This window comes from Plectropomus leopardus, chromosome 20 (genome assembly GCF_008729295.1).
Source record: "Plectropomus leopardus isolate mb chromosome 20, YSFRI_Pleo_2.0, whole genome shotgun sequence".
In the NCBI taxonomy this organism is placed as follows: Eukaryota; Metazoa; Chordata; class Actinopteri; order Perciformes; family Serranidae; genus Plectropomus; species Plectropomus leopardus.
The window spans coordinates 21176985-21198510 of NC_056482.1; the positions used below are offsets into that span (position 1 = coordinate 21176985).

General features: G+C 39.6%; 1 protein-coding gene across 1 annotated transcript in view; it reads left to right on the forward strand.

The window, feature by feature from the left end:
- The first annotated feature begins 2619 nt into the window (after window positions 1-2619).
- phf24 (PHD finger protein 24) overlaps window positions 2620-21526 on the forward strand; it is a 34840-nt gene continuing 15933 nt past the window's right edge. Inside the window, exons 1-3 of the mRNA XM_042509480.1 lie at window positions 2620-3075; window positions 15464-15891; window positions 18625-18810. Of these exons, the coding sequence (XP_042365414.1) occupies window positions 15466-15891; window positions 18625-18810 (612 nt within the window). The 5' untranslated portion in view covers window positions 2620-3075; window positions 15464-15465. The remainder of the gene's footprint in view (window positions 3076-15463; window positions 15892-18624; window positions 18811-21526) is intronic.

The following is a 21526-nucleotide window of genomic DNA, read 5'->3' on the forward strand; positions in this document are numbered from 1 at the left end:
TTCAAGTCATCAAATATCTCCAAAAGCTATATTAAAGCTTTTTTTTCACCACAGAATAGTGTGGTTGAACTTACTACAGAATATACTGCTGATGGCTGTTATACATTAACCTTAAAGAACTGTATAATTAACATTCAGGTGGGAGGTTAATAATGTGACAGCTACTGATTCAGGGGTCATTTCTCTAATTGCTGCTCTTGCAGTAAAAATTCGTTCACCACTGGAACAAGTGACAAAATAAAGAAAAGTGCAATTACTGCTCACTTGAACAGACCAATCAGGTGCCATCAGATCCACTGTTCTCAACCCACAGGGAAGGTTATTCAATGCTGAAAAGGCAGTGATTGCAGTGTTCAAGAATCCAACTCCAAATCCATGGGAATGCCATTATGGTAAGAATGCAACTGGACTGTGAATGGACTGCTAATAGTGACTGACTGTCCCACTGAGACCATTACAACTATTCTGAAAGGGGAACTGAGGCTACTGCTATTTGCTTTCCCAGCCTAATTCTTCTTTTAAATACGTTCCAAGCTTGGCTTTGCCTCCGCCACTTGTCTTCATTTAGATCCCATTTCTGCAAAAAGTAAAAATAAAAGTTTTAATCGTGAGCTTTAACACTTTTTTCGCCCTGCTCTTAACCCTTTGAAATCTGGAGTGACATCACTTTTCTTGTGCTGCTTCTTAACACCTTTCGCAAGTATTTAAACCTTTGAACCCAAAGCAAATTGGTTTGATATCTTCAAAAGAAAATCGGAAAAAAGGCAACGAGCAGCTTGGTAATAATTGTTTCACAAAGTGCAAGAAAAAGTCGTAGATTCAGAAAATTATTTTGAAAAACTAGGTGTGACTGTTTGCTTTTTGCCTTTTTTTGCATTGCTTCATTTGTTTGCTATATTTCTTTTAGTTGTTTTCATCCAGATATGTATTCATTATTTTCTTATCATATGTTATGTGTATAAGGTATTGGTAATTTCGGGCTCATTGCAACCCATAAGTTTTGTCATGATATTTGCCATTAGTGTGATTTTTAATAATTTTTGGGTAATTTCTTCATTTATTACTCATTGCCCTCTTCCCATCTTTTTGACAGAAATTAGGCCAAATTGCTCTGGTCTCTAAGGGTTGCATACTTAGATTCATTTTTTTTCACGTCAACTTCCACTTGCAAAAAAAAAAAAAAAAATCAAAACAGAAAGGACATGAGACACACATTCAGATTGTCAGATCTGTAATGTATCTTTTAATGTGTTACGCTCATCAACAAGAAGTCAGTAGTAGCCTAACACAATCTAGCCGACATGGAAAGAAAATCCATGTTCCATTTGTTTTGTAAAGCGTAGAGGTGACTACACGGCAAAAAGTGTCACAGTCAGGGAGGTGAGGGGTCAGGTTTCCCTGGTGACATACCATAGCTGGCCATTTCTTCCTCTTCCCTTCAAGACCAATGGGTCAGTGTGCACTTACGTCTTCATCAATAATGCATGGCCTTCCATTTGAACCAGCAGGCTGTGGAACAACACAGTGGGACATGGTGCATACCAGTTGTTCATACATTAACCATACACCCTGCTGTAGATCCTGGAGAGCCTCTTTTAATGATGCTGACTCAGCTCTTTATGTTTGTGAGTTCTCACACCACGTATACACCTAAATTTTCTGTGCTTGGAGATTTAAATATTATGTGCAAATAGTAACACATTTATGCTTTGATATACTGTGTGGATATCTTGATTGTATTGAAAAATGCTGATGTATATGGATTTCAATTTTATCTACTCTCCCTGGGGAGGATTATTTATTATATTTGCACAAAGGTGTCACTGCATGTAAAACTCCATGTAGAACTGATGCTAGAAGGAACCAAGAGTGTTGCAAAGCGTAAGCAAGGTTATTTTTTCTGTTGTCTGTTAATGACAGAAAAAAAATGTAATTATTACTGATCTGAAAAATATATTGCATGCAAAAATAAATAAATATATATATATATATATATATATATATATATATATATATATATATATATATATATATATAGACTAAAGAATATATATATTTGATTTTGGGGTGAACTGTCTCTTTAAGTGGAGGTTGTTTTGGGATAATTGCAAAAACCAAATACAAGCGGAAACACTCCATTAATTATGTTAAAAGATTTGAGAGCCACATAAATTGCTGTTTAATCCCCAAATTAAAGTGGTTATAAATCTGAATTTTTATGGCAGATTTTTAAAAATCTTACTAAAGCTCTCCTCTCAGAATCACAGCAGTACATTTAATCTGCACTGTGCAGATGCAGCTCTGCATGCATAAGATGCCTCTATGTCACACTAATGCTAAATTCTGACTCCAGGCTCCTCTTGCTGTGAAACATACCCCCCCCCCCCCCCCCCATTATGGTAAAAAAAAAAATGACTCAAATGGAATTCAAAAATCGCCCAGTCTCCTAATGACTCCCTTTACGCTTTAGATGTCTATGAGATGTAATTGGCTGCTGAGGAAGCATCTTTTCTAACGTCATTATTTTGGGAACTGCGGGGTCCTGGTGGTCCTGTCCAATCAACACGCTCCAAGTTCGAGCCCACAAGTTGTTAACCTAAAACGATCACGACCAGGGCTCTCGGGAGGGGGAGGGGGCTGCAAAAATGATGGTTATAAATCCGTGATTGAACTTCAGTGGCCGCCTGTGAGTCTGCACCAAGGTCTTCTCCTCCTGCCTCCAACTGCCAGCGAGCTGCGCGTCTCCTCAGATGCCGAGGGAGTAGCTCAGAGAAAGGAGGGGAAAGGAAGAGAAAAAAGGAAAAAGATTTCAGCACCGGAGCTGTCCGCGGCTCTTGGAAGAACTCTCTATCGCTGCCAGAAGCTGCTTCCGATTGTAAATTTTCCTCTGTGGGACTGTGAGAGGGGGGAAGGAATAATAAACTGCCGTGCCATCATCTCTCTGCGGGGCTTCCGACAGGCGAGTAAGGGCGCACATACTTCATTTGAGCAAAGTCTTGCCATGCTGGACGGCCGGGCGTGAGCCAGAAAGGATACACATAAAGTCGAGGTGAACACAAGATTCGACTCTTTACGGTGAGTCCACACACGCATCTCTCCCTGCGCTGCTTTTTAAAGGGTTACATAACAAACTGAAAACTGCCATGCGGGACGCTATGCTGGTCTAGATTTTGTTGTTGTTGAGGTTGCAAACACAGGACGGGACTAGGTGGGTTTGCTGGAAAGCCTCATTACAGATGCTTGCATGGGATGAATATGTAGGTCAGCATCCACATGGGTGTGGATACGCGTCATGGTTGTTATCAAACTACGAGAGTTCACACGGCTGCTGCTTTTGTTTTCTTATTCCGTTTGTAGCAGTGCAATGCATGAAAATTTAAAAAAAATAATAATAATTTGGAATCAAAAGACACAAATGGCAGAGTTCTAGGAGTATTTGGTGCATGTACATCATTGGGAGAGTAAAGCACCAGGCTGCTGTTTTTCTTCTATGACCTTATACAGGAAGTTATACCAATGAGAGACTCAACTAATGGCATGGCTGGATAATTCTCTGCAGCACACAGACTTTGCCTCGTCCCCAGCCGCTCTGTACACTTTTCCAAAGCACTGTCCTACAAGGAAGTGCTGCTGTCCATTAAGGTCTCCATCAGTCTTTGCATACAACCCTATTGTTGTTATCTCCCAGCCCACACAGGTCCACAAACAAGCCAGTTTCGGTGTTAACCTTGGAGTGAGTCCTGCTCCTCAGTCTGTGACAGATCCCTCCAGCCCCGAGCTGCTTCACTGCCGCCTGCACGGTGGTTATTGTCAGACTCTCTCAGAGCATTTTTCGGTTGGCACAGCCTCTCTGCCTGGCAGTGCCTGAATGCCAACATGATGTCTCCAGTCTAACGATGCATTGAGATTTAAATTCCTCCTCCATTCAGAGACTTTTTTGGTTGGTTCACTAACTGAATTTCAACCCTATTCATATGCATTTGTTGAGCACTGAGCATTTTTTGGAAAAGGTTGTTGTGCTCAGGTACTAGGAGTTTCATGCATGCAGCAGTGGTTTTCTTCCACAAGCGATAGGGCTGACCAGCGAGCATCAAGAGCCATACTTACAACCACACTTAAGCCCTTGTATTTGATTTATTTAGCTGTGTGTGTGTTGAAGTGCACGTCCATCTGCATGTTTTAAATGGCTGTTAATGATTCCACTCACTCGCTATTACAGCGATCAGGGTGAACTCGTTAGTGTAATTAGTTCCAGGTCTTTGCTTGCCTGGTCCGTGGGTGAGATCTTCGGCTAAAGGGGGGATTCATTCCCATGAAAAGGCATGCTTTGTGGTACTTCCATTCAAAAAATCCACCCCCCCTCCTCCCCTGAAACAAGGAATGAAAAGGAGGGCTGGTTGGGATTCTAATCAGCACATAACAGTGACATCCAACAGCTTTGGGAAGAGACTCATACAGTGAGAGGAACACACATAACATGGGAGGAAAGCCAGATACAGATTAGCATCCTTTTCAAGTTATTATGATGTAAAATGAACATTAACGGAACAGTGTGTTTGACAAATGTAGCTTGTAAACGAGGGCTTTTAAGATTGTTGTCTAGTGGGGTACAAAGAATGAAAAATTGCAGATTAAAATGATTGTATTTGCTGTATTGTTTGTCATGTAGAGCACTGGTTCCTATCCTAACCTGGCCACTTAATAGGTCCCAAAGTTAGACTTTGTTGGAATTCAAGTTTTCTTTAATGTATAATCACCTAAAAATGAGAACAATTATGTTTTTGTTTCCTTAGAATGAGCTGTTTATATCTACAAAGGGAACAGGTCCTTGTCCAAGGAGTCCTCCACCTTTTTACAGTAGCCCAGAATGCATTAACCAAACATTGGCTCTAGATGGGGTCATTCCTGTTTTGGCACTGACCACCTTAGTTAGCAGCCCCTCTGCAGCAAGCCAGACAGCATTGGAGAAACACTGATTTGTAACATAAAAATATATTAGTTTGTGTTTTTACAAGTTTAAATCACCGTATCCATCTGTTTTGAAGATGAGACCTCTGCAGTTAATTCGGCTCCCAGTAAAAATCTCATGAATGTCTTGATCTTAAGTTATCAGACAAGAAAGATGATCACACATCGGCAGGTGCTGTGCTAACAGTTAGCAGCCCCTCTGTTTTAATAACCTGGTCCATTTGTTTCGGGGACGAATAGACCTATGCAGATAATTCAGCTCCTGGTTGAAACCTCCTGAACAATGAGGGAATTTTAACCAGGAGTCCATGCTTGACACATGGGAGAAGTTTCAGCTGGTTGAAATGTGTAATCATCACCGCCAGATGCCACTAAATTCCACACACTTGTCCTTTAAGATCACAAAAAAATTCTATTTCGTATTTCTTCTTGACTTTTCTTCTAGTGAAGCACTGAATACGTCTACCTCTCCATGACCCTGAAAATAAAACCTGAGAATGAAAAACAAAAACTCTGGTTGAACTCCCAACAACACATATTCACACTTAACCTGTGATGAATGATTGCAAAATTGCTTGGTTTTAAGGGGCCACGAGCCAAAACGCTGGAAACCACTCATGCTGCTGGAGTGCTGTGCTGGTTCAGATGACTCAAAATAAGTCGTGTCTCCTAAAATACTTATTTTAAGGCTGTTTTGCCAAATACGTTACAGATATGTTCAGATGTATGGATTGTTAGACAACACACCTCAATTCTGTTTTCTCTGTAGATCATGTGCAATTATAAGATCCACATTTAAAGGTGAAGCTACATGAACTAAATTGTTGAATGCGGCTTTCTGTCACGTAGTCACTGTGACCTTGATCTTAAAGCAGTATTCTTTCTGGCACCTGGCAAGCCAAATGCACCACATATATAAGTAATTCTAACTGAAGGAAAAATCTGTTTCCGCAAAAGAATTGGCAGAGCGAGCAACTGTTGACACTTACATCTGGTGGTAGTGACTACTTTCCGCAGACTAATGAATGGCTGTTATATGAGCTCCTGTAGATCTCAATAACATCCCCATGGTGACACTTGGGCAGCAGAGGACTGAATACTAATACAGACCTTAAGGTGTCCCTATTGGCCTCTAATACACTGCTGCTTACAGGAGAAGATGGAAAGATTCATTTCCTGTTTAAGCATAATATATTCATCTCTTTTCACCAGTCTGTGTGACAAAAATAGATCCAGCAACATGATTTATTGAGATGCATAACACAAAATGACAATCACAAAATGAGTTCAGGTGAAACTTCACATAGCAATGATGGAGCAGCAGTCCAGTGTGTTGGATGTTATTGTTGTTGTGAACCAATACAGCCGGAACAAGTGTGTTTTGCCCGACATGGTCTGGTAGTGTTAAATTAATGAGTGAGGTGTACATGGGCTACAAAAGGATTACTCAGAGGAGCAGAAAAAAATCTGAAGGATTTGAAAAGCACTTTGGTGCCACCTCCCTCTGAAATCATCAATATTTAATTAAATCAAGATGCTCCAGAGAGCTTCATCATCTGAGAGCTCGTCACACTCAACTGCTGACATGAATCAAGAGTCTGAATATATATTGAACCTAAAATGTTTCTTGGAGTCATGCGCAGAAAAATAAAGTGTCAGAGAAAATGGGATACAAAAGGAAGGATTCACTTCTCCATTTTAAGAATATGGATGAATATCCGAGATCGTGTCACTTGAGACACACGAATGAGTGAAGTGCTGCTATACTTCACCATCTTGAGAATACTCTGTCGCAGTGCAGCTTGACAGAATAACATTTCCTCTGCCATATATGTCAGGTTCTGCCCCAAGGAGTGGCCCTGTTTTCCTCCGCTTCGTCCAGATCTTTTTTTATCCAGGGGCATTTAAATCATTCAGAGGGGTCCGGGAAGGAGAGCAAAGCAGCAGAGGCAGCTGCTCCTGCAGGAGTCTAGTGAACGTCAAGCCTGAGGGAGATTTATCCCATCCTCCTCAGCTTCTATTGCCCTCAAATGTAATATGAGGGGTGACTTTGGGTGACTGCTGAGTCTTGGTGATATCGCTTTTTTGATTTATTTGGCCCTTGAAGAAGAAGTTGCCATTCATCACAACTTGTGTCTGATTTTTTGTAGTTTCAGTCATCATTTCTATCAAGTATGATACCATTGTGCACACTAAAGTAATTGCTATATTGGAGATGTGGCAAAATCCCTTTAAGGAAGTGTAAGTGAGGAAAAAAGAACTCTGAACAAAACCAAATTATTTAATTATTTTTGTATTTCCTGTCAGCATGCTAGTGGCTGACATTATGAATGGGGATTGCCTATTGTTTTGACAGTCCAATATTCCACATCTCTGTTAGTCCAAAACATGTCCCATTGGACTGAAACCCCCTTTTTTTTGGACAAAAACAAATGCTCACTGGGACATCTGAGCAAGGTCACCTTTTTCAGAAAATACACACTTTTTGCAGTCAGACAGCCCAATAAAAATATTCATATTATTCATATCTGGAAACCATGAATATGCTTAATTTGTCAGCGACACTGCGGTTAGTGTGTGATTAGCTTTAGGCACAAAAGCCATGGTTAGGAAAAGATCAAGTATGGTCTTAAAGCACTCATGTTTGGTGGCAGAAAAAGTTGCTCTAAAAGCAGGGACAGGTCAGTGAAAAACACTTGTGTTTTCAAAGAAATGGGAATTTAGAGCAATAGGTGATTGTTTTGTGGATAATGGGCTGTTGGAGAAATGGGTGTTAAGTCCAATGGAACATCAGGGTGAAGGTTTGCCTATTCTAACAACTTTTACAGCTGCTGGATAAAAAAAGTCAAACTAAGGCAAGAATGAGACAGGAGCTCCTTTCATTGTATTGGAAGCTCCAGGTAACTTAAACTGTGCAGGATTTCAGTCTAACAGAGATCTTCCTCAGGCAGAATCAAACCACCATCACAAATCAGAGCAGGCAATATGTAGTCACAGACACATTCATCTCCCAGGTGATTGTGATCTGCTTGATTGAGAGTTCATTCATTGTCAGGTTGAAACAATCAGTCCGGACCAATCAGAGCAGAGCTGGCTGATGCTCTCTGACATTCCCACATGAGGGACAGAACAAGCCTCCATGAAAAAAGGAACCAGAAACAGCAAAAACAAATGAAATGAAATCAGATCAAGTGTATGTATATAGCACATTTAAAAAGAACCGCAGTTGACTGAAGTGCTGTACAAATAAAAGTGAATGGCACACAAATAGATAAATTTTAAACAGGCATAACAACAACAACAACAACAAAGAGGTATTAGAAATTACAAAGCATTATTTTGTGGACACAAATATAGGACAAAATAAGACTGGTAAGATCAATTACATTATGGAAAAAGATGATAAAATATTAAAAACCACCAGGGAGAACATTTTCTTGAGAGCAAAAAGCTTTGGAGCAGTTATTGAAAAGCCACAATCTCCCTTACCCACCGGTCTTAATCTTGGGACAACTACAAGACATTCCTCTAAAGATCAAAGTGGCTTATTACTGAAATCTATATTGTTATAAGACATCTCAAACTATGCATATAAATCTATAATTGTACTGAATGTTTACAATATAGAATTGTACAACTATTTCAAGCTACAGTTTGCCTTTAACTGTGTTTTCCTAATAACTTTGGATATGTGTTTCAAAGCTATATGATCATCAAACTGCTTGTGTTTCTAGTCCCTTCAGGCATATTTCAGCCCGTTCTCACTGCAAACTCATTAAATAGTGATGCTCTGTCAATGCTTTCAGCATACAAGTTGATGCCAAAAGCCACCTTCCGTATCCAACCGGACCTCAATGTGCATTCGTTGCTATCACGGTAACGGGCTGCATCATCCCACCATAATGTCATCCCACCATGATGTCATCACTGACAGAGCAGCACCATGTGATGAGTTGGGATGAGAATGTGCTGCATAATTTTAGTGTTTAAAGATTTCAGCAATTACGATGTTAATAGGCTTTAGGGATTGGAATGATAGCCAAAACTACAAAAATAAGATCGTGATAGTTTTCTTGACACAGGTTTATGTATCTTTTTTGTAGACACTCACTAGAGTGCTGTCATGGATGAAAAACAAACACATCAGCTATCTCTTTTGTGAGCATGGAGCGCATGCAAGCATTAAGCTGCACAAATGTTGCTGTCAGTCATGTAGGAAGAAGGGTTGAGCAGTTTGACAGGATTGTGGTCAAAGGCTTTAGGATCGCAGACTTGCAAAGCAACCAAGAAGCAGGTTACTCGCGCTATCTAATAAACTCAGGTATCAAAGCCAAGGACTGACCCATTTGTGTCAGAATCAAGGGAGAGAAAAAAACACACGGCCCTTATTTAAAATTCATAAGTTAACCTAAAAGTGACAAGGTCCTTCGTGTGCACAGATATTTCCTCATCACTACTGACTCTACTAACAGCTTTGTCTGAAAAATGCTAATTTATGAGAAGTACTTAATTTTCATCCTGTCTGCATCCTCCTTCTGGCATCATGCAATTCTTCTGTATGTACACGAGTGTTTATGTCCATTAAAAATTGTTATGGATTTGTTTTTTGTTTATTATGCAGCAAAAAGAAAAAAAAAAAAAAAAAAAAGACACCATTATTCCCTATCTGCTTTTTGTTGTTGTTTGTACATATTTTTTGTTCTATAGTGGAGGAATGAGTATGTGACTTTTGATTGCTTGATTTTTCAAAAGATTACAAAAACATATTTGGGCTATTTACTGCTGATATTGATTTGATGGAGTGTACAAAGGCCTTGGGGCTTGTAATAGCTCTTAGTTTATTATTATTGTTTCTCATTTTCCTCCCAGTGTTTACGAAGCCTTTTCTGGCTATTAAAGAACAATTTGTTTATTGTTGATTATCTCATTTAAAATGGCACGGTCCATTATCTGCACTGCACAGTAATTGAGGATCAAGCTGTGGTGGTGGCATCTAACCAATATATCAACCATACCATTATTTTAAGCTTTGTCTTCAAGCATGCAAAAGCTTTCAAACATGATTTTTTTTTTTTTTTTTATACGGTTCATGTGAAAGAGGCGGCAGTTCACAAGTTGGCATCTCTGGCATCTAAAGGCTGTTGCTGTCTCATGTCTATGCCAGCGCTGTTCCGAGCCAGAGTGGGAAGGTCACTTCAGTGGATAATTAAGTCCCTATAATAATCAGTCTGCCATCCTGTTGCAGTCACTACATAGCCTGTATTTATACAATGCATCTGTTTGGATGCTTCTGCTCAGAGATGTTTATACATTCAAGTGTTTTCGACAACCACTTGAATATCAATGAATTGCCATGAAATACTGCACAGACATTCATGGTTCCTATAGAGGTGGTGATATTCAGACTTTATCTTTAGCACCACAATGGGGTTGATATTTGTGTTTATGAGTAAAATGCCGCAACCTCTGTCGGACTGTCATGGACCTTGCAGAAACCTACTTTACTCAATAGTTTGCACAATAGATTCCCAGCCTTTTTGGCTTTTCTTGCGATTAATTTGTGATTAGTGCCTACTTGTGATCCTTTGACATGTTAAGAGGTAAAACTAAAAGCAAATCAGCAAATGTTTTAGAAAAATCAGAAAAAAATACAGATATTACATGGGCAGGAGGTGGTTTTGCTGGTTCTCTCCTATCAGCCTGACCTTACTCAAAGGGCGTCAAAAGCATGGCCTGTGCAGTGGCCCTTGGTGTCAGATATAGATGCAAAACACACCCTTTAGCATCTGCATGAGACTTGGCTTTCAGATAACTTCAGAATCAGAATCAGAATCGGAATCAGAGCAACAGACATAATATAAAAGTGCAAAAGTCCTCCTAGGGCAGCCAGGAGAACAGGTGGATTGGTCCACCAAGTACAGGACTTAGGTACAGGAGGCTGGTGTTCATGTCCAGTGTGAAACTAAAAGTCAAGTTATCTTGTGACTTGAGTCATTAGTCATGAGTCGACTGTTGTGTGTAGCTTGCTGTTTCTATCAAAAAGAAGAAGTTTAAAGTATTTGGAAAGAGATTCTTTCCAGAAGATTATTCTATTGGAGGTGGATCCATTTGGATTCTGTTACTGTGAATTATATTGTAAATAGACATTATGATAAAGCATCCTTTTATTTCCTCTTTTCCCTCTTATCCCAAAACTAATCTAAACTACACCTGCATTAAAATAATGGAGCAGATCCTTTCAGCCTAGGCTTATCTACGCTAAACCCACTGAGCTGATTGTCACTCCTGCAGTAAGGATACCAGCCTATCTAGTATTCCACAGGCCTGCATATGTGTCTTTTTAATCATTGTATATTCACAGCATGCTGCTGTCATTTATTAGACTGCAGGAGGGCTTTGTAACTCGGAACACTGACCTTTTAAATGAAGTGGTTGTCCTTGAGGATGATAGTCAGCCCCAGTTTTTCTACAGATCAGAGCAAAGCTGCACAGTTAGTACATGGGTGTTTTAAAATAACAATGGTAACTTGGCCCTGGTTCCCTTGTCAAAAGGCCTATGGGGTTTTTCCATTGGATTTTGGATGATTCTCACAGGTTTTGTTCAGCAAGACAATTTACACAAATAAACATCACTTTCAGGATTTTTGGAACCTAAATGTAATCGCCTGAAGTTAAAAGCTATTGTTAGGCAATGAACTACTACTACACTATGATCGCATTGCCACTGCGTTGTTCAGCGTGGCTTGATGTGATAGTCTCATTTAGCCACTTGTTAGCAACTGCATATTTAAAAACACCTGAGAGTTTCAAAGTTTGCAAGTGTGTTATGTACTGACATATTTTATGTTGTAAAAAACAAAATGTGTGAAAATCTCTTAAAATAGTGTTTACCACAGATCTTATTTCAGACATCTAAGCACAAAACACATTCAGAAAACCCCCTGACTTTAAGACAAAGGAACCGGAGGTGCTGAAATTCATTTCCAGGTTTTAGGACTCATTACTGGAGTTCTCTAACTGTACTTGCCTAAGCCTAACTTACCTAACTCGTTAAGTACATAATGTCATTTGTGGGGCACTTATTTGTGAGATATCACAAAAACCACTATGAGAAAAAGATTGCTGTGCTACTTCTTATGCTTCTTCTTCTGTGACTTGACCTTTGACCTCCCTTAGAGAGAGAGACACCAGCCAAAATAGATATTCAGCGCAGTAATCATTGAAGTATCACTTTACCTCTGTTTTGTCTGCATGAAAGCAAACCAAAGTAGAACAGAGAAACAGAGACACTTTTGGTTCTTTTGAACAGTAACAACATATCATGTCAGTGTTTGTATCCTAGATGTCTTTTTTGGATCATTTAAATGCATGAAACCAGAGACAGTGAAGCCTGTGTCGAAGTCTACAAATAAGTGCTGTACCTGCTACAGTCTATGAAGTGCCTAGAGTCCACCAGCAGCTTGAGAACATGAGGCCTGGAAGGCTATTAGAGTGTTAGCCTGGGAGGAAGACAGAGAATGACTCCAATTTCACCTCAGATAAATGCGATTGAATTTCACTCAAGCACTTATGTGGAGCGTTGATGGATGGGATTGCATTTGAGAGCAAATACACATGTCCCATAAGTACCATGTAATCAACTTGAATCCACAACAGGCGCCTTTTTTTCAATAATGGAATTCATGGTTGTGTCTCACTTAAGTGGAAATGAGAACTAAGTCGGTGTCTGCATTTTTTTTACTTTATTGCACTGTTTACAGCATCTTGATATGTTCAGGAATTATGCAATGATGTGAAAATATTTGGGACAGTGTTCCCTACAATTCCAGATTTAGCAGTTTTTGCAGATTTCTGCATGACAACATGTCATGGCATATAGCTTATTGCATACAAATGCCTTGAATTCATAAGCCTTACTCTTTTATTGCCAAAATCAAACTAGAATTGTGAAAAACAAACAGTCTTTTTGTTTCAGATGAAAGCTCAGCAGTCTAAAGGCATTCACTTTAATAACCAGCAAAAACTCATTGAAAACCTGCAGAGAGAGAGAAGTTAATTTTCTCCTTGGGGATCAATAAAGTTGATCTTATCTTATCCTTTCTCATCTCAACTCACTTCATTCTGCGAACAGTCGGAATTGAGGAGAAGTGATGTTAGATATTGACGGTTGGCTGAACTCTGTAGGTTGATGCTGTGTATGTATTCCCACGTGGGACCATTAAAAAGAAGCGCATATGTCATATGCACACACACCAAAGGTTAACTTTCTAGGTATTCTCTGAATGATGGGTAAAATCTGGCCTCTTGACATAGTTGTGGAAGTTAAGTAACCAATCAGAAAGCAGGGGATGTTTCTTGCACAGACTGAAGAGGAAGACCTTTGGTTGGAAGGTCAACACCTGCATGAATCCCTGACCAGTTTAGAAAATTAGGTTGGAGACATTGAATGGAAAAACACCTCAGTCGGCATAAAATCAAAGCCCCCCTTGAGTATTTATTGCTGTGAGACATTGTTGGAAGAGAAAAGCATGTGCGTAAGCATCAGCTGAAAATCTGTCCATGGTCAACAGTTTTCAAGAACTCTTCACAGTTTGCATGATGAGTTGTGGAGAGCCGCAGACACATTAGAGCAAAGTATAGATTTCTGCATCAATGTGTTCAGTATCTCTTACTGAAAATGGTATGAAAAGGAACATTTGTTTGCAAGGCAACATAGTCACGCTTGCTTATGTTTTCTCAAACATCTGTTGCCATTGCAGGGGCCCTGTTTGGGATTTGGAATCTCATTTGTGGTGTATATAAAAATGTGCAATGTAGTGTTCTTTCAGTGTGCTGTGAGGCGTGGGACCTACTTTCTTAGTTTACACCTTAGTATTCATCACTTGAATCATGCAAGCAAAACCTAATCTGAGTCAATATCTACATTTTAGTGTGGAGTGAACAGTGAAATACTAGCAGTGAGTCACAGAAATGTGGGAAAAGGAGCAGCTGGGCAGGGTTTATTAGTAATAAGGAGAGGAGAGCAGGGACATTGATGCTGATGGAAAGAGATTCGGGGGATTTAAAAAGAGAGTATAGAAAGAGAAAGTGAGTAAAGTGATTGAGTAAATCTTTTTCATAGATTAATAATCTCATCTGTATGACTGCTGCTAGTTGTTACATTGTCTATATTGTGTTTTTAATTTCTTATTTTTCCAGAAAAACATGATTGCACCACAAAGTTCTTCAGTTCGTTTACCATCCATGCCATGTACCTTTATCAGTTTTTATTTTTATTTTATTAGTTTTACTCATTCTTAAAATGGCTGATCTGGTCAAGTGCATGTCTGCATATCCTTTTGATGGGAGGTAAATGACATCCATGTGTCTTTGCACTATACATGACTGAGTATTCACTGACACATACTGTAGCTGTGACAGTGTATGTATTGGTATTGAGTACAAGGTTAGTTAAAAGCCCCGTAAAACTGTTCAGCCTCTTACAATGAAGGGCATGGCCTGTATTTGTGTTTTTTGTTTTGCCTTTTTTAACTGGAAAAGGTAATGTCACATATTTCCATGCACCAATCACAGACACAGACCGACTGACTTTTTGAGAGTTTATCTCCTGAGAAATGATACTCAGGGATGTCTTTGCCATAGCAACGAGCACATGTTCCAAAGCACCTGTTTTTCAGGGCGCAATGGCTGCATCCTGTGATGAGTTCAACTTTGGAACGCAGCAGTGTACACCACATGTGACAAGAAACAACCAATCAAAGCCAACAGATATCAATCTTTTCTTCCATAAATATCAGGAGGAGAAGTTGATCATTTTCATCTAGAGATAACCTGAGCTTTACATCTCTCTCAAGGACTATTTTAGGTCCAATACACACTTAAGAAACACCTTGGAGAAGATTAGCTATGTACTCAGGATTTCTGGTAAAAGGGCAATGATAGGGCTGTTTATGGTCGCTTTGCAACCTCAGACTCAACCTGCCTCCGTGCACATGAAAGTTGGCACAGGGTAGACACAAGACACAAGACTAGCACCCAGTGCTCAGCCTTGCGTTTTTTCCAGTTGGTTAAATATGCAGCATATGTATGGCCCGTTACAACAATTTTAACCACTTGCCTAAACCTTATCAATCCAACCAACACAGACAATGAGTATCAGGCAGTCCGAGGGAGAGTAGGTCATTCCTTCGCCCTAAAATTTATAAATTTGCCTGAAGGATTTAGGGACTTGTAAACAGTATTGTTCTACAGTAGCCCAGAGTAGACAACCCAAAGACTCGCTCCTGAAAGGGCCAATCGCAATTTTTGCTTTGGCCACCATAGTTTTCCTACGTGCTTTGCATATGGGAGAAGTTTCAGTTCTGCAGTTGTCTATGCTAGATGCTATGAAATCCCACACAATAGACCTTTTATCTTGGATAATGACGGTTCTGCCATAAATGCAGTGTACCTGTCTAACTGTTCTTTGTCCTTTTGTCTCTCCTTCTGTCTGCAGCCATGGGGGTGCTCATGTCAAAGAAGCAGCAGGTGGAGAAAGTGCAGAGGTGCAACGCTGTCGTCTCTGCCTTCCAGGCGGGCATCAAAGACCGTCCTGCCCCACCCAAGCAGGCTGAGGGGGAAGCAGAGGAAGGCGAAGGCCCTGCCAAACCGTCAGCCAATAATGATGACAAGAGCAAAGAAGAGGCAGAGCAAGAGGAAACAGACAATAGTGCAGGTCCGTCGACCTCTCAGCAGGCCTCGGCTTCGACGAAGGATGAGTGTAAGGTCAACCAGGAGGCTTGGTCGAGGTTACGGGATGGAAAAGGAGTGGAGCCTGAAGATCTTGACAAGAGCCATCAGCTCACACCGCCAGCTTTTGTGCGTCCCAAAAGGGAAGCCGATGATGACCAGCCTGTGGAGGTGGACCTGAAAATTAAAGAGCAGGTATTACTGATGGCCTAAATAGAGCAGTGGCAAGAGATCAGTTCATGGCCAGGGTGTTATTTAAATCAGGAATATATAAAAAATATCTTTTACTTTGACAAAACACATTATGAATCCCCAAGTCTGGGATTACAGAGATGTCTGCACGATGTCAAAGTGTCTCCATGGCAACGGCAGCGTATTATCTCTTTTCCTCCCTGAAGTTAGGCATTATGATAAAGCAGTTTAGTCAGACTGTAAAGGGACTCTTAAACTTTATCTAAACACCCTTGTTGAAGGTGAGAAAGTATTTGCTTAAATTATTTTTTTTCTCTAAGGCCTTTTATTTCCACACTAGCTGTGAGATGTGTTGTTGTTGTGCGCGAGGGCTCTTCACAGCGAGCTTCTTGTGGGCGGGCTGGCTTGCTCAGAGAGGTGACCATATTCAGGGCGACGCTGACTAACAGGGGAAGGAGTTCACAGGGGCACTGACACCATCAGGTTTTCTATTTTGCAAAGAGTAAACATTGCCTGGCAACTTGCTATACTGCTGCATTTTAACAAGAGGTACAGAAATAAAAGTGTCTACCTTGCAATAATAATAGATTTGTACTTGGAAGTTTTCAAAAACTGGAACTGAACATATATGGTATCTAGTCTACAAAGCAATATTTTGGGATGTTTTGTCAAGTTAATGCTTCTGACAGCTGGGTTTATTCAACGTATTCTTATACAACAGTAGGTATGATATCTTACGAAAATACAAATCCATATATAGAGTTGATATGATATCTAACGAACTAGCGCCCAAAAAAATTGCGCCACTATTAGTTAGGTTAGGTTTAGAACATGAATCATTGTTGGACGATATCAGGTTATATTTAATGTCAAACTTTTAGGAAAGCAGAAGTTACGTAGATTAGATTTAGGAAAAGTTACGTAGGTTAGGTTTAGGAAAAGAATCATGGTTAGGCATCATATATATTTCACACAAAGCAATGTAAGTTAGGTTTAGGAAAGTAAAGTTATATAGGTTAGGCTCAGAAAAAACAAAGTTACATAAGTGCAGTTTACGAAAATAAAAAAAAATTATGTACTTTAAAAAAACAATGCACTTTAAACCTGCTGCTGCCATGTATTTCAGACACACTTTGCATTATAAGTATAATTTATGCCAAGCCTTATTTGTCACAGTTTCATTCCATTATTATCCGTTGTTTTTACCTTCTTTTTTATCTTGTCCCAGTGTTTTGAATTTAGCTGCCATTCTGTTTTATTTCATAGCCTCAGAGTAACCAAACATAATTTCATGGTATATCTACAATGACAGTAAAGGGGTTCTCCTTTTGTCACATTGAAAGTTTTGCATCTCCATTAGAAGCTGTCTCTTATTTTCATTTAAGTGAGGTGCATCTAAAGGGTCCATTTTGGCCCCAGTTTCATTTTCCACATATGTGCTTCCTTACCAACAACATTCATAGACATGGTGTCACTTTCATTGTTATGCCGATGACACTCGGTAGTACATTAGATGTTGATGATAAATGTTGGTGTTTAAAATGTCATAAAGAAATGTTCCTCACCATCACATTAAACAGACAAAAATGTAGATTGTTTCATTTTTCTTTAGCCCATATAAATATCTTCTTTTCACCAGTGGATTCATTGCTTTTTTTCCCTATTTATTTGCTTTTTAGTTTGTTGTTCCTTGAACTTTAGAGTCCCTTGCCCATATGAAATATAAAAGTCAAAGGCGGCTTTGACATTTTTGAGTGCATTTTATGCTTCCAAGACGTTGAATCTTTTCCACCTCTGACACACAATGGGCTTCACTACCCTTAGGCCAAAATGTCAATGATACATACAAGACACATCTCATGACAACTCGCAAAGAGAAAGGAAATATGCTTGGAGAAATCATGCTCCTTAGGTGAGGAACATGGCCTTTCCTTTAGTACAATCTTTTGGCAAGACTTAATTATCTGTAAGTTTAAGAGCAGCTAAAGTCAGTATGCTGTTATATCCAGTGCACATGTCTGGCATCATGAAAATTGAAGCCTGCAGGGACACTTTAATTATTTTTCGTTAAATTACCCCATCTTAGAAGTTGACAAATGACCTTCTTCAACAGTTATAATGGCACCCTAGATCTCATTTTGACTGGGGTGTTGATGCAGAAAGCTTGTTGATGTAAATGGAGTCATCAGGTCACAAGAAATAGGCCACAACGTTAAGATAAACTGTGACTGAGAAAATTTTACATGATCTCATCTGTGATGTGCCTCCAGCCCAGAAGCTGGTTCCAAGGCACTGAAACAGAGATAAAGAAAAGCAAGGAAACTGACAATATCTCTTTATGGTTAACCAGCCAAGCATTCTGCAATTCTGCAATTCTGCAATCATTTTCACTGGCTTGACAGCTGAGTGTATACTGGCTGTAAATGGAGTCTACAGAGAAGTTTGGGGAGAAATGAACATGTTAGACAAGGGAGGCGCTATCATTGTCATATCAAAGGCAGTGCTTTCTACCATAAGCAAAGACCACAACACAAACTACAAATGTGTTATACACTACCCTTCCAAACATCAAACCACACTCAGAAGACTGATGCCCAATCCTTCCTTCTGACCTGTTTTCAGCGCTTTAATGGACAGGGGATAAAGCTTGCTTGTGTGTATTTGTAATTTTCATGTCTGCCTACTTCAGATCAAAATCTTCAAAATTTAAATCATGCATTCTGACTCTGTTTTCAGCCAGTAAGCGATGAGATGTGTGACGTGTGTGAGGTGTGGACGGCCGACGACCTGTACCCCTGCAGGATCTGTACTCGGGTATTCCACGACGGCTGCCTGAGGGAGCTGGGCTACCTGCGTGCTGAGGCCTTGCAGGAGATGAGAGATACGGCCCACACTGTTCCTGGCTGGAGCTGCTACTATTGTGTAAGTCTGCACAGCTCACAGCCACCATCACTTGCTGGACAACAAACATGCAGTTTTCGTAAATGTAGATGCATGGACAAATACAAAAAAATACCAATTTGTTTCAGCCTTTGAGTTTGTTTTAGTAGAAATTTACAGGGTACTAACCAAAATATGCTATGCACAATGAAGTTTCTTCAGGAGTGCAATCAGATAAGATATAATGCCACTTTGCATGTTCTTGATTTCCTCCCAGGTTTCTTATTTTAAACCTGTCAATTAGAGAAGGTCAAGGAAAGTAATTTTCCTTAAACACTGATTGTGACATTTTAAAGTGGCATTATTGATAAAGGCTAGATGGCCAGTAATGGTAATAATGACAAACTAATGTCAATTTACATCTGATAAGGTTGTGATAACATTTACTGAATCTGCTTGAGCTTGCGTTCACGTCATAGAGTGCTGCAGGGCAATTCATGATTCAGAGCTTTTAAAGTGTTGAGTGCTAAACAATGACATACTTGTAAATGTACCGACAACGACATTCAGAGAGCATATTAACCATACATCAGCCATGTTTTTTCCGAACACACATTATGTCATTACATGGCAAGAAATGCACAGGTGGAACTAACAGCACCATTTCGGTGTTTGTGTAAGGATTTTGGTTTAATGGCTCAGTGTTGGATGTGAGCTGCTGCAGCTGTGTTAGCTTCAGCTAACAAAGCAGACAGTTAGTTCTGCATCTAACCTGTGTTAACAGAAACACGGAATCCTCTAAATATTGAGCTATTGACATCAAATCTTATATTTGTTGGAGCTGGTATGCTGTTTTTGTGTTTCTACTTTTCAACATTGTTCCAAAAGCAATGAAATGAACCCCCAGCTCCTCCTCAAAAATACAAGGCTTATGCCAAAACTGACGACTCTCTGGTGATCGAGGAGAGGAATGATGCAATCTGTATTAATTCAGGCACAAACAGCTGAAGAGTGCTTTTGCTTGAGGACCCTTTAGAAAGGAGTGGGGGCTTTACTGTCTTTCGCCAGCCCTGAGAAGCAAATTCACTTGCCAAAGTCATGCTTTAGAGGGGGATGTTTTCACACAATCAGCGAGAGGACCTTTCAGTGTCCTCTTTCTTTGGCTGGCTCCTTCGATGTGCAAGGAATGGGATGCGGAAGCAACAATTCAATGAGGGAGGAATGTTTTATTCAGATTGTGAATTCTGGTCTTCTTAGCTGAAGAAACCTGCTTTTTTGTTAGCACATGTCAGTCAGCTGTTACAAATCTCCCCTCTTTCGTTGCATCTGACGTTAAATTTCACACATACACTGGAGACCGCTGCTGGCAGATGGACTGAGTTTCTTTGAAAATGGATTTACAGGCAGCCTTCAAAGCAGAATGCTGCATGTATGGCTCAATGGCAGCCGATCAGACAAGAGTTCATGAACAAGAGTGACCCTTCTCTATAACTTCTTTTTGACGCTTGCTGCCAGCCCATTTATAGCAGACATGCTTGATGTGTAAATGACATGCATTTTGAGTTCTGTTTGTGTCCACCATAATAATTGCAAGTCCAATATCCACTCTGTTTTTTAGCTTTGGTTTGTCTCAAGCAACCTTTGAGAAAAATATCTAACTCTCAAGTTTCAAGATGTTTCTAGAAAGCTAGTATTTTAGATATTAGATATTAGAAATTCCTTTGCAGAATAACTATATTTTTTCAGGCCATTTACTTATTATATTTATTGTGTTTTCAGGAAATTTTCTAGTACTTTTCTTTTTTTATTAATTTTACACACATTTTTGGGTAATTTCTTTCATTTCTTCTCTCCATGTTTTACAAATAAATTAAGCCAAGAGGAGAGTTTGCAAAAAAAAAAAAAAAAAAAAAAAAATCAGCTAAACATTGCTTCCAGGCTCCACAGATATGAGAAAAACTGCCAGGTTTGGTAATAATTCCCTTATTTTATCACTTTATCACATGATCTAGGTTATATGTCACGACGAGCGATGTCTGTCACATCACACAGTCGCCTGATTCATTGTTCACATGGACACACTGATTCCTGCAGCTTTGAAATCAATAAAAAAAGACTTTCTGCTGCAGCGCTTAGCCTGACTGTGGGTTTTTATGGCTCTTTGAACACGCAATCAAAGCTGTCATTTTTCTGAACAGGACAACCTCAAATGACTATTTATGCAAGCTGCCAGAATAAGATTAGAATGTGTTGTTATTATTATACCCCCCCCCCCCCCCGGGGCCTTTTGTGTCCATTTTCCAGATGCTGTCAGTAAGTGTTGCATAAAGCCTTAAATCACTTTTAAGGTTACTCATTTTGGAGGAAAATGTCATCAGACAGACATAATAATATAATTATAGCATCCATAGCGGATGGCTAGTTCCTTTGTTTTGCAGACAGCTGGTGTTACCAGGTAACGCTTGAAGAAAATGATAATGTTGCAGATTAGAGATGCACAGAGACAATGTCTGGCATAGAACAAACAGAGGAAGTGGTTGTCTTATGACAGCACGATCAATCTGTTTTGTTCTTTATTGATCTCTTCTCAATTTTAGAATGACAGCCAAATGCAGATAAATCAATGCTTTATGAATTTCTGAAAGAATATTAGTTTAATCATTGGATTAATAAAATGCACCACAGTGAGCACTGCACTAAATATGATATAATAAAAAAATACAAAAAAAAACCCCACTTTTGATGGCAGAAGTATGGT